The sequence below is a fragment of the Amphibalanus amphitrite genome, unplaced genomic scaffold (assembly GCF_019059575.1).
Source record: "Amphibalanus amphitrite isolate SeventyFive unplaced genomic scaffold, NRLGWU_Aamphi_draft 001084F_arrow, whole genome shotgun sequence".
Taxonomy (NCBI): Eukaryota; Metazoa; Arthropoda; class Thecostraca; order Balanomorpha; family Balanidae; genus Amphibalanus; species Amphibalanus amphitrite.
In genome coordinates this window covers 159,454-172,145 of record NW_024882578.1, presented here as the reverse complement: position 1 = coordinate 172,145, position 12,692 = coordinate 159,454, and the positions used below count along the sequence as shown (strand labels likewise).

Genomic DNA, 12,692 nt, shown 5'->3' with positions numbered 1-12,692 from the left:
GAGCCCTGAGGTAGGTACTCACCCCATTGCTGAGTTTTCAATCGTCATCAATGAATGATCAATGGCGGCGGCTTGATTAAAAATACGTGGGAAGTACTTCCCCGAATAAGATGCTCACAATATCGCAATATTCCTCAAACCACCCCCAAAATTTTACTCCAATAAAGAATCACCCCCACACACCCCACTGTCCTCGCTCACTTTTCTTACAATTTCAAGTTTGGTCAAGGCTCTTGTCCTTACGAAATATTGTGTTATTTCAGCATTTATATGACGTCACAAAAAATCGAAAAAGCTTTGTAGTCTCGTAGAAGCAGCCGTAAATAAAAAGAGATATTAATCAGTAAACTAAACTTAATTAAAAGTCAAAGTAAAACTATTAAATGTCTACATCAAATTTTCCTTTCTTCCAGCCAAGGTGAAATAATGTACAGGGAAACCGAAGAATAGGTGGCAGCACACGGTGGTCCGTGGTGGTCCCTGGCGACGGTTCACGGAACGGAACCACCGTGTGCTGCCATCTATCCTTTGCCTATCCTGACATCTACGCAAAGGGACTCTGCCCTTCATTGCTGATTCGCCGACCACGGACCAACTTATTTTTTGTAGAGTAAGCGTCATAGGCGCGGTAGCCGGTCATCACCGTTCCGTGCTTCTATCCTCAGGATACTGAAATCCTTCTCCTCCACGCCGCAACCCCCCTCCGGGCTGGACAGGCAACTTTATCTCATGCGGGCTGCTCCCTTGGAGCGGCACCGCTGCTCCTGAGGGAGCGCACCCCGTAGCCGGGTGCAGTGAGTGCCTTGGGGCTGGGTGGCCTGTCCTCTGGACGGGCTCAGCCCCGGCGACTCACTAGGGTGCCTGCCCAGACCAATGTCTCCCCCTAATTCCTATCATCCTACCGGCTCTGCAATGGTCTTGTCGACCGAAAGGGCCTAACCCAACAAAACAAACAAACAAACAAAGCGGTAGCCGGTAACCGGGGGGGGAGGCAGTGTGGGGGAAGCTTGCCTCCCTCCCCAACTCTGGGGCTGTGGGGACGGTGCCCCCATAACTTTGAGACGGAATAGGTACAGGGACCCGCAGTTGCTTCTGTACACACTAGTATTTCAGCGTATTCTTTGCCTGTCACACCGTTGGAGGCGAATTGGGAAATGATTGTGTGCTTATTAAAACCACCATCTGAAGGGCTTTTAACTGATGTGCTGCTCTCCTAATTCAGTGAACTTTTTATGGCTATATTAGCAAAACATTGTTTTCAGCGCTTTTTCCTGCCCCATTCCTTCTGAAACCTGGAACCGCTTATTCCATTTACTCCTGCCATCTGACGATGGTCGTGCTGACTACTAGTTCCGGCGCCAGTTACTGCTCCAGTTTTGCACCCGGCACAAACTCAGGCGGCACCGTGGCTCGACCATGGGGAGGGTCGGACCGAGCCGACTGCCTGGGGCGCGGTTAGATCGGACGCCCTGCTGGGGAAGGGGACGGGAGTGAGGGGGAGTGGAGGAGGTGGTCACGTGGTCCGTCCAAGCTCGCAGACAACGTGACCTGTCCTGCGCCCAGCCATGTTCCGTGATCCAAAATGGCACGAGAGCTGTGGAATGCCTGGAGGAGACGCTTCGAAAGCGAACTTCAGCAGCACTAATTTACCATACTCTGTGGAGATAAATTAATATTATCTTAATGCAGAAAAAATTGTATGCCCAAGCTGTATAAGCTGTATCTTTTTAAAGGTTGTAAATAAAATTATTTTAGGGACTTATGGGTTTCGTATACACAGTGAATTGTGTTACAATAAGCCGTTTCGCTGTTATGGTTACTAACTGAAGAGTTATCCTTTTTTCTCACAGGGAATGACAATACAATAACAATACGAATAAAACCAGACGTTTCGCACAAAAAAGTGCCTCCGTCAGTGGCAAGAAATAAGTAATTAGGCATACATGTTTTCTTTCGATAACATCGATGAAGTAGTTATCTTTATTTTTAAAAAGATATATTTTCAGCAGTTTTTTAAGCACATCATGGAAGCTTATAAACATTTGTGTATTTTATCGGCAACCCGGCTGGCCAGACCGAGACAGTGCCGCATTTAGTTATCATCGATGTTAAACCTATACACTCATTTTTCTCCACTGACGAAGGCACGTTGTTGTCCGAAACGTTTGGTTTTATTCGCATTGTTTTTTATATTGTCAATTGTCCGTGAGAAAAACATACTCATATGGACTGGTCTCAGTTCATATAGAAATCGTTGCACATTCATCAACACAGATAAAATGAATATTAGCCCTCACCACACATATAAGTAGAGGTAAGTAGACCGCGCCCGCTGTTTTACACCAATAAATCGCGGCAAAGCGAAGGATTGCGACGATTCTTTGGTGCCCTGGAGTTAATCAATGTTACAACTTCCCGGAAAATTAAATAGCCCTTATCATTTTTGCATCTTGTCTGAGAATTTTAAATCCCTGAACCAAATTACCTTTAACTTGTGATTATTTTTTTCAAGATCATGTCAGGCCAGAATAGCAATTGAAAGTCAGCGCACATCTTCTGTGTGTTTCCATAGTCGTTTCGTGATTAGCAACGTGACAACATGTGAAATATACTATCTAATGTTTGTCTCATTAATTGTTGTGGGTGCCAAGGTCACGTGAAACTCAGGTTAAGGTCATTTACTTGAAATGATCTCGGTTAACTTCCTTAAATTTACACCTTTTTACTGTGGTTTTTAATTTTTATGAAGTGTTGGTTTGAAATTTAGCACCCATTTTAGCATTTGAAAACTAGGCATACTTAGGTATCAGTTATAGTGCCTATGCAATATGTTGCAAGGCTGTAAGTGCTGGTTAACATTCTATATAGCCGGCAGAACGCCTAATGGGTGATCTGGCGTGACCCGTCCTACCCCAAATGCTTTGATACATCATCTTTGATCAAAGCAAGTGCAAATTCGGAGTCAGAAGCAAGCCAAGTCCCAGCAAACTTCACTTGTAGAAATTCTAGCAGGACCAAATTTTCCGTGCTTTTGGGTTATTAACCTGATCTGGAAGGTCAACCAGTGACCTAGGATCTCAGCATTGACCAGGACATAAAAATAATTGGCTTTTTCTCGTCAGCGATGACCAGGACCCTCAAATCATCGGATTTCTCTCGTCACGAGCAGCACGCTCTTTTTATTTTTTCAGCGAAGCTCTGGCTCTTTTTATCAAGGGCCGAATGGCTGAGGGTTTCTACGCCCCTCCGCTACATGTAAGACGCTGAAAAGAAATGCCTAAATAGGTGAGGGTTAAATATCGATTGCTTTTTAACCCTCGCCCTGGCAGGGCATTTTTCATAACACGGCCTGGCAGGGGGGGGTCGATGCGACCCCCCCTCGCGATTGGCTCCTATGGCGCCTAGAAACACCAAATTTGATAGGTAGGTGGGCCCCCTGGAGTTCTCGTCCCTGTGCAAATTTGGTTGCTCTAGGTCAACATTTAGGGGGGTTTTGGGGGGTATAAATGTAAAAATTTCGCTAAAAACAGGTCAAAAGTTTTTCGCTTATAACTTTTGATCTAATTAAGATAGAGCAAAAAGAAAAGCACCAGTGAACTCAGCACGTTAAGGCGCGTCTAATGATATACTTTTTAGCTTGCGTAAGTGTACTTAAATATTTCTTAAGTTTTAAGTAAACTTAAATTAATAAATTAAGTTCAAGTTAACCAAATTGCATCATATTGCATATTATTCTATTCGGCTGATCACCAGGAACACATTGATACCATTTTTTAAGCTCTAGCGTCATTATGTGCCAAGTTATTGGCAAAAACGTCATTTGACCTCAGTTGACCTCATTTGACCTGACCCATGGATAAGTACACCAACCAAAGAAGCACCAAGTGACCTGCTGTTAAGTACTGTGGTTTCAAAGCACAAAAATGATAGAACGAAGCGGATATCTCCAGTATTTTCCGTATTTAGTATTTTCCCATAGGCTTAACATTACGACGTAATGACCTCTAACTGACCTCAGGTCAGTGACATCAAAAAACCCGAACTATATGTTATACAACTCGGTGAACTTAGCACATCCTGAAAGTTTGAAGGAAATCAGTCCAAAACTGTGAGTTGGACAGGTGCAAAAAGAAAATTGAAATTTGACCATGACCTCGTACCGGTTTTTCTGACCTGGTGACCTGACCCAAGGTCACCCGGACCTGAAATTTTCAGGTCATATGTAAAAAGGTTGCCCCATAGGCTGTGCTAAATTTGGCGGCGCTGTGCGCCGCCGTTTTTACGTTATCTTCGAAAAACCTTAGGGGGGTCGCATCGACCCCCCCCCTGCCAGGGCGAGGGTTAAGTGCCGAAGCCCGAAACACTTTAATTTACTTCGATAGCAGTTTTCAAGACCAACGAGCTCGAATAATATAACTTCTTGAACAATGTAAGCACCACATAAAATGAATCGTGAGAGAAGCGGCTCAAGATTAAGGAACTATGAGACACTTAATAAAAAACGGCATAGATTAGAAACTGCACCTAACTTGCACTGGTTTTTAAACCTTTTCGTTGCAGACTGGTAGATTAAATTTTAGGATTGATTTCAGCTGATGCTCAAATGGAGCTATTCATTCGTTCATTCATGCGACCATCCAATTCCATTCATAAAAGAAGCCAGTGACAAAATTGTTCATTTTAGTTAAGTGTGAAATACAAACTCAATAAAAGTTTAATGATACGGCAAATTTGACAGCTTTTATAATGAACAGACAAATAACTTTAACGAATCAAGGTTGCGAGCCCCAAATAGGGGAGAGTGAGGTATAGATGAGCCAAAGGGCAAGTTTAGCCACCCCATGTTTCTCAGCTCCATGCAGTAGCGGCGGAACACCTTCAATTAAGGGGGGGGGGGCACTGCCGACTTTTGGTCCCATTCTTTCCATGCAACGCCCATAGGGCTAATGTTAAAATGCCAAAATCAAAGGGGGGCACGGTGCCCCGGTGCCCTCCCCGTTCCGCCGCCTATGCTCCTCTGGCGCTGATTGACTTGAGCTTCCATGTGCCGTTCGCTTACGATGCTGCAGTCTTTCACGTGAGACGGCAACGTTCTCACGCTCAGCACCCGGTAACATATCGCCCCTGATAACTAAGACATGTTTTGCCTTTAAAATGAGATGGTTGTTATCTACGGTGCATGGTTATTTTCCTTAGCGGGTGTCATTAATCGAAAATGGCCACGGGTGGGGCAAGATCAGCCATTTTCACCTGGGGGAAGATGAGCCGGATAAGCCATTGTTGTCTCCGCTGTCGAAAACCAAACTGAGCTGCGCTTGTTTCTGCTGAATAAAAATGGTAGGAAATTGTTTTTCTTTGTTGATTACACAAGTTGTAAGTGATTTGCAGATTATCTGAAGGATAAAATGATTTCTTCCGTGATAGAAAACTTGACGAGTTATTGGAAGGCTTAAAACAGTCACTTTTTGATGGAGGAAAAAAACTTTGACATAATTATGTATGCCATGGAGTTAATAAAAGAGCCCACTCTTCGCCGCGCCCGGGAAAAGAAGAGGTTCGCTTTTTCCATCCATGCTCAACTTTCCGGTTTCCCCACGATGTGTCTCAACTTACCCCGCCCATGGGGTAAGATGAGCAACGTGCAAGATGATTTTTGACGTAGCCTTTCAGTACAAAAATAAGCGGTATGAAACATTTCTGGCCACCATTACATGCGCAATGACGCACTCTGTCCGTCCAACCCGTAAACGCAGAAAAATGATAAGTAAGTTAGCCTGTAGCTTACGAAAAACAAAAGCGGCTCAACTTACCTCATTCTTCCCTACGTTACACAATTGAGGGCATTTTTTAGGCCATCACAGTATTTGTCAACAATTGTTGTTTGGGGGGCTGGGGAGGGTGGTTACTGGCTCATAAACTGCCCCCCCCCCCAAAATAAAAGAAAACGAAACCGATCATCCGCGAAAAGAACTATTGAGCTCGAACCAAGGTGACGAATCGATTTATAGGTATGCAGGATGACTAACGATGCCACTTTGTGTCAAATAAATTCCATCATCTGGATAGCACGTCAACATTCTATTTGACATTTTACAACAAACGTATACTATTTGGCGCGACTAGCCTCATAAATGTTCTGAAACTAAAACCGTTTCTTCGCAATTAACTTGGACCACGTCATCCCAGCTTATGCACGACAAAAATAAAATAATGATTCAGGATCACTGGCCTGAATTCGAATGCTTAAAGTTTACTCAAAACCGGTGTGGCTGAGGCACTCTTCGCTACATCTCGTGACGGCCACCATTGTGTTGCATTTTTCGGTAAGCTATAAGTTAATAAGGAAAGGATTGGTGAGTGGGTTGAAAATAGCCCCCCTCCACCCCCTCCTTCTGGAAACATAAGTAATCGAAAGATCTGGCGATGGTTTACCCACCTCCTCTGCCGCCGCGCTGCGAGGCCTCGATTCGTTCGGTATGTGGCTTCCTGAGCGGTCCTCCCCGGAGGCAAGGTGAAAGGTCATGGCCTGTATCAGAAATTTATACGTTGCTGAATATGTTTTATAGTTCTTCCAAGGCCTTGGACACCGTTTTATTATATCGGATAAACATTGCACTTTCTTGTCAATCAATACATTTAAAGAAAACTTGATCATAATCTTATACTGCGGCAATTGTAGTTCTGCTTACGGTTGCCTCTTTATGATACGGGCCACCACCACCTCCACTGCGCTGGAGCTCAGGCGTTCTACCCCTCCCCGCTACGGACCGGCCCTCGGGCTAGGTGTGTTAGTACTGAGCGCAAACCTGTAGTAGTCACGTGACTTTCATTCACGTAGCGGGAACGGAAGCTATAGGCGATACCAAGGACGGGCTCTGGGGAGGCAACCGGCGCGGAAAAATAGCACGATTGTAGTTTTGGAAGAATATCTGTTGCGGTAAGAGGAATTATGCAAAACATACGTGCTAGGAGCAAACATGTGTTATTCCTCCATACTTTGCGCTACATTTCCTTTCTTCAATGGCTAGCACTTAGCAAATAATAGCGCAATTCTAAATTGGTAATATATGTGTACAGTAGCAACTGCGGGTCCCTGTACTGCACTGCACTTCTTTGCAAGTACCTATTTTCTTTTTTTGTTTTTGTTTAAAAAGCCAAGGGAGCCAAACAGCCAAACACCGTTCCGTGCTTCTATCCAAGATTACTTCTATCCTCAGGATACTGAAATCCTTCTCCTCCACGCCGCAACCCCCCTCCGGGCTGGACAGGCAACTTTATCTCATGCGGGCTGTTCCCTTGGAGCGGCACCGCTGCTCCCGAGGGAGCGCACCCCGTAGCCGGGTGCAGTGAGTACCTTGGGGCTGTAGGTGGCCTGTCCTCTGGACGGGCTCAGCCCCGGTGACTCACTAGGGTGCCTGCCCAGACCAATGTCTCCCCCTAAATCCTATCATCCTCCCGGCTCTGAAATGGTCCCATTGGACCGAAAGGGCCTAACCCAGCAAAACAAAACAAACAAACAGCCAAACACAGCCAAACAGCAGCTCCAGATGGTCCTGCGAGAACTTGTACGTGAGTACAAAACGGCAAACGCTGCCTTTCTAGCGGTCCCGACAGCAGCTGGTGAAGTCAAGGAAGTCATGGCAGTGAAGTGACTTAGTGAAGTCACGGCAATGCCGACAACGCTCAGCCAGCGCCTCGTCGAGAGGATGCTTTTTTCAGAAGAATTCGTGAGCGACATCAGGTATGACATGATGTCACGCACGCGTGCCACCGCATCGTCTTTGTTTTCAGTAAGATCGTTGCCTTGCGACCCCATGGCGATCGGGTTCCTACTGTTGAGCATATCGAAGATCTCGTCAACAACAAGAAGGAAGCCGGCACGGTAGGCATCGAACCCTGGAATTCCAGGTAGCCCAGGTCGTGTAGAAACACCCCCCTCCCCAGGCCAAATTACTTTCCGCGTTTGGCTGCCGGATTTTGGCATTTAAAACGCCTTAACCCTCGCATGTGTAGGGGGGGGGTCGGATGGACCCCCCCCCCATGGTTTTTCGCGAATAACTCGCGTAAAAAGCGGCCGATCGCGACGAAACTTTCAGTACCCTCGCATTGATCAATTTGACACCATACCCTGAAAATTTCATGACCCTGACCCAAATGACCTTTGACCTGTGACCTCTTTTCCGAGACCATGTTTGGCCGGAATCGCGATTTCGCGTATGTCGGCTCGCACTAGCCGCGTGTTTGCAAGCTTTTCGTGGTTTCAAACGTTCAAACATGTGATTTGATGTTACTCCCGTGTGTGTCAAGGTCACCTGAAGGTCAGGTCAGGTCATTGACCTTTGGTGACCTCGGGTGACCTCGGGTCACTTTTTCGAGTTTTACATGTTTCTAGGCTAGTTTTTGGAGCTGAATTCGAATTTAGCAACCATTTGAACATTTACGAAGTAGTTTTGGTGACTTCGTAACATGTTACGAAGCTGTCAGAGGCGGTTGACACGTACTACGAATACCCGTCACAACCCCTACCGGTTGACCTGACCTGACCTGACCCGACCTGGTCTAAATGCTTCAAGACATCATCTGTGATAAAAACTAACACGATATTCGTGATCAGCACCCCGAAAAACCCCTTAGCAGCCACACTTTACGACTTTCTAACAGGTCCCGATTTTCCCGACTTTGGGTCATTGACCTGACCTGGAAGGTCAACCAATGACCTAGGACCTTAAAATTGGGTATCATCGGCTTCCTCTCGTCACGGGCAACACGCTCGTTTTTTCCGCGAAGCTCTAGCTCGATCAGGGGCCAAACGGCAAGGGGGGGGTCCAACCGACCCCCCCCCCCCCCCCCCTACACATTAGAAGCTGGCAAACGCCGCACACATGCGAGGGTTAAAACTAGCCAATCTCAAAGACTTTTTGCATGCAATTTGTCAGGGCATCTTCACAAGGTATCGTTCTTTTGATAAGTTCCGGTCTTATGAAAAAATTAACCCTATTCCTGGCGGGGGGGCCTCAGGAGCCCCCCCCCCCCCCCCCCTGAGGTTTTTTGGTTATTTCTTCCAAACGCGTTGAGCTAGGAAGCTCAAATTTTCTGACTTTTCCTAAAAGGCTTCTACGCAACATGTCTGAAAATTTTGAGTTGATCTGACCTCAGGTCAGGTCACCAGAGGCGGTTTGGTGACCCTACCTCAGAAAAGTTTGCAATCACGCCAGAGCTAGAGTTTTTGACCGATCAATTTCTTCTCTTCAGGCTTTAGTTAGGGTACCAGTATGTGCAATTTGTATATCTTGGAATTTTGATATCGGTGACCTAAGGTCAGGTCAGTTTCGCGACCTCCCCATTATAAGTCAATGGGGGAAAAATCAACTCCCTGTTTTTACTACTAAAACGGGTCGGAATGGCCCCATATACCATACATGACTTCATATACGATCAACCTTCACTACCTTGAGGTCTGTTTTGCTGTTGGGCAGCTGTGAGGTCATGTGACGTCATCAAAGGTCACCAAAGGTTTTTGGCCAATAACTCCGTACAGGAACAAGATACAGACGCGTGGATGGTCTCATTGTGTTCAGCTCGTTAACCCTCGCCGGACCTATTGGTTTTCTACATACGCGCCGGCCGAGGGGGGGGGGGGGGGCGGGTACGACCCCCCCTCGCCGTTTCGCCCCTGGTGGAGCTAGCGCGTCGCGGAAAAAACGAGCGTGTGCGCCGTTACGAGACGCAGAGATTGGTACCCAATTTTAAGGTCCTAGGTCAACCGGTGACCTCTGAGGTCAGGTCAAGTGCCCCAGGGTACGGTTCAGTTTTTGGTGAATAACTTCGCAAAAAACGGCCGCAGAGCGCCGATTTTGGCAGCATCGTGTTTGCCTCGCTCAGGCGCGTCGAATGATATACTTTTTGTCCGGGTCAGGTCAACTTGGGGTGTTGACCTCAGGTCAAGGTCAGGTCAGCACCCCCAGGTCACGAAGTTGGTCGAAAGAGGTCATGTCGCATATCATTCGATTCGGCAGGTCTTCCTGAGTCCATTGGTGGCTTTCCCGACTCGCTAGCTCAATTTGATCAAGAGTTATTGACGAAAAACTAATATGACCTTGATGACGTCATAAATGACGTCACGCAAGGTCAACATTGCAAAAGTGACGCATCTAACCTTGCAAGGAGTGCATCAAATCACGATTCTGTGTGCTTGAGATAGTTGGAGATCGTTCCCGGCGCCAGAATAGCAGTTTGAATTTTTCCCCATTGACTTATAATGGTGAGGTCACGAAAATGACCTGACCTCATATGACCTTTAGGAAAAATCCGAGATATACAAGTTGTGGGACTCATAATGGATACTAGATCCTGCAAGTTTCATTTCCCTGTGACATCTCCTCTGGCAGTGAGGGCGTTGCGAAGTTGCGACATCTGAAGACCGTGCAGAGGTTCACTTATGACGTCATAGGTCAGTGACCTGACCTTACCCAAAAATGCGGTTGGTGTCAAAAGATCCGGCTTGGATCAAAGGTCAGGTATGCCAAGTTTCAGCTCTCTATCGCCAGCGTGTTCGGAGCTATCGCGAAAAAACCCTATGGGGGGGGCGGCACCCGCCCCCCCCCCTCGGCCGGCGAGGGTTAAGACGCATCGAATGGTATACATGATGACCTCGAGGTCACGTGACCTGAGGTCAACCTTTGACCTTGACCTTTCGAGGTCAACATATATATCATTCGATGCGGATTGACGAGAGGATCACGATGATGCCCTTAGTTTGTTCCTATCTTGACTAATTCGAAAGTTATGCGAGCAAAACTCTCTCCATATCTAGCGCCGCCATTTTGACTTTTTCGACCCCTGTGACGTCATCTTTGACCTGACCTGAAAATGACCTTAGTAAAAATTGTAGATCTTGACCGTGCGTATCCGATGCCGTTTACCGTTTGTCGCTGCGATGTGTAGTTTTTGAGATCTGAAGGGGGGCCGAATCGGCCCCCCCCGCCAGTTTCTTGTCCCGGCGGAGCCCGCCAGGAATATAGGTTAATGCTTAAGAGGATTTTAGGTAAGGAAAGTTCTTCAAAAAATTTCGATTTTCTAAGCTAAAAAGTCGAGAAATCAGTTTCATAGCCCCGGCGATTCTACGTCTGTCGTCTATACTGGTAAGTGGTATAAAACAACTGATATGAAGTTCAAACCAGTGCCCGTGATGGCACAGTAAAGGTCCCTTGCACATAAAAACTATCTGGGTGTCTCGGATTACCCGCCAAATTTGAATAAAAGGCGCAGAATTTGGTCACTACTGTTTCTAAAAAGCTCGTGGCGCACCCCAATGCTGTGCTGGCGGGTCTGCGTATGCTTGCATTATCGCATACCTTATTTCGATGGAGCAGCTTGACGCGGGGCCGAAATTGAATGCTAGCGGGGATAACGTCACCGGTGCCGATGCACAAACATACCAATGTATCTTTGTGTTTCTGCCCGTAAATGGCACTAGTGATGCGCGCCTTACCGCGCCACACACCCGTGTGCTGATATTTCTCCCTCTAGATGGCACCAGTGATGCGCGCCTAAAGATATACTGCACCGCAATGCCAGCGTGTTGATATTTCTCCCTCTAGATGGCACCAGTGATGCGCGCCTAAAGATATGCTGCACCGCAATGCCCGTTTCCTGATATTTCTCCCTCTAGATGGCACCAGTGATGCGCGCCTAAAGATATGCTGCACCGCAATGCCCGCGTGTTGATATTTCTCCCTCTAGATGGCACCAGTGATGCGCGCCTAAAGATATGCTGCACCACAATGCCCGTTTCCTGATATTTCTCCCTCTAGATGGCACCAGTGATGCGCGCCTAAAGATATACTGTACCGCAATGCCAGCGTGCTGATATTTCTCCCTCTAGATGGCACCAGTGATGCGCGCCTAAAGATATACTGTACCGCAATGCCCGCGTGTTGATATTTCTCCCTCTAGATGGCACCAGTGATGCGCGCCTAAAGATATGCTGCACCGCAATGCCCGTTTCCTGATATTTCTCCCTCTAGATGGCACCAGTGATGCGCGCCTAAAGATATAGGGGAGAGTGGGGTGGGTTGTATCAGTTTTTACTCCGAGACCCATAACCTCGTAACTATCCGTGATATACTCATTATTTCCATACTATCCCCTTCCTTGATTCTTCTGCTTTTTTGTGCAAAGTAACTTTTCCGCTACCTCTACCAGTTTTTCTTCTACGGTCTCCCGAATAGAACAATGTTTTTGATACAACTTGCCCCATGGCTTAGGTGAGTTGTATCACATGGTGGGGTAATTTGTATCACTATTTCACGTTTCAGGGAGTGTGCTTACTACTGGTTTTGAACATAACAACAACATTAAATGAGGTTAATACAATGTATAGGTATGCTCAAAGGCTTCACTTTATTAGACCAAACTTAGGTCAATGCAATCCGAACGAAACATCAACAGACTAGACGCAAAAGTGGCCCGTTAAGCAAAGAAGCCAACACATTGTGCCGAAATGGAACGAGCATTGACTAGCTACCTACAAACGCGAGCCAGGGCTTAGCTTTCGCGATCAAAAGCAACATACCCATGCATACATACATACATACATGTTACAACATACCCCACCCGGCTCTGATACAACATGTACCTAGCCGCCATCTTGGAAAAAAACATCCTCGTGCTCAAAAAACAGCGGACAGCTG

General features: G+C 46.6%; 1 protein-coding gene across 2 annotated transcripts in view; it reads right to left on the bottom strand.

The window, feature by feature from the left end:
- The window catches only part of LOC122369916 (homer protein homolog 2-like), a 35,483-nt gene extending 34,977 nt beyond the window's left edge, over window positions 1–506 (bottom strand). Inside the window, exon 1 of one of the 2 annotated variants that reach the window (XM_043345070.1) lies at window positions 23–506. In XM_043345070.1, the coding sequence (XP_043201005.1) occupies window positions 23–48 (26 nt within the window). In that variant the 5' untranslated portion in view covers window positions 49–506. The remainder of the gene's footprint in view (window positions 1–22) is intronic. The other variant, XM_043345068.1, reaches the window with a different exon arrangement.
- Window positions 507–12,692: the final 12,186 nt, after the last annotated feature.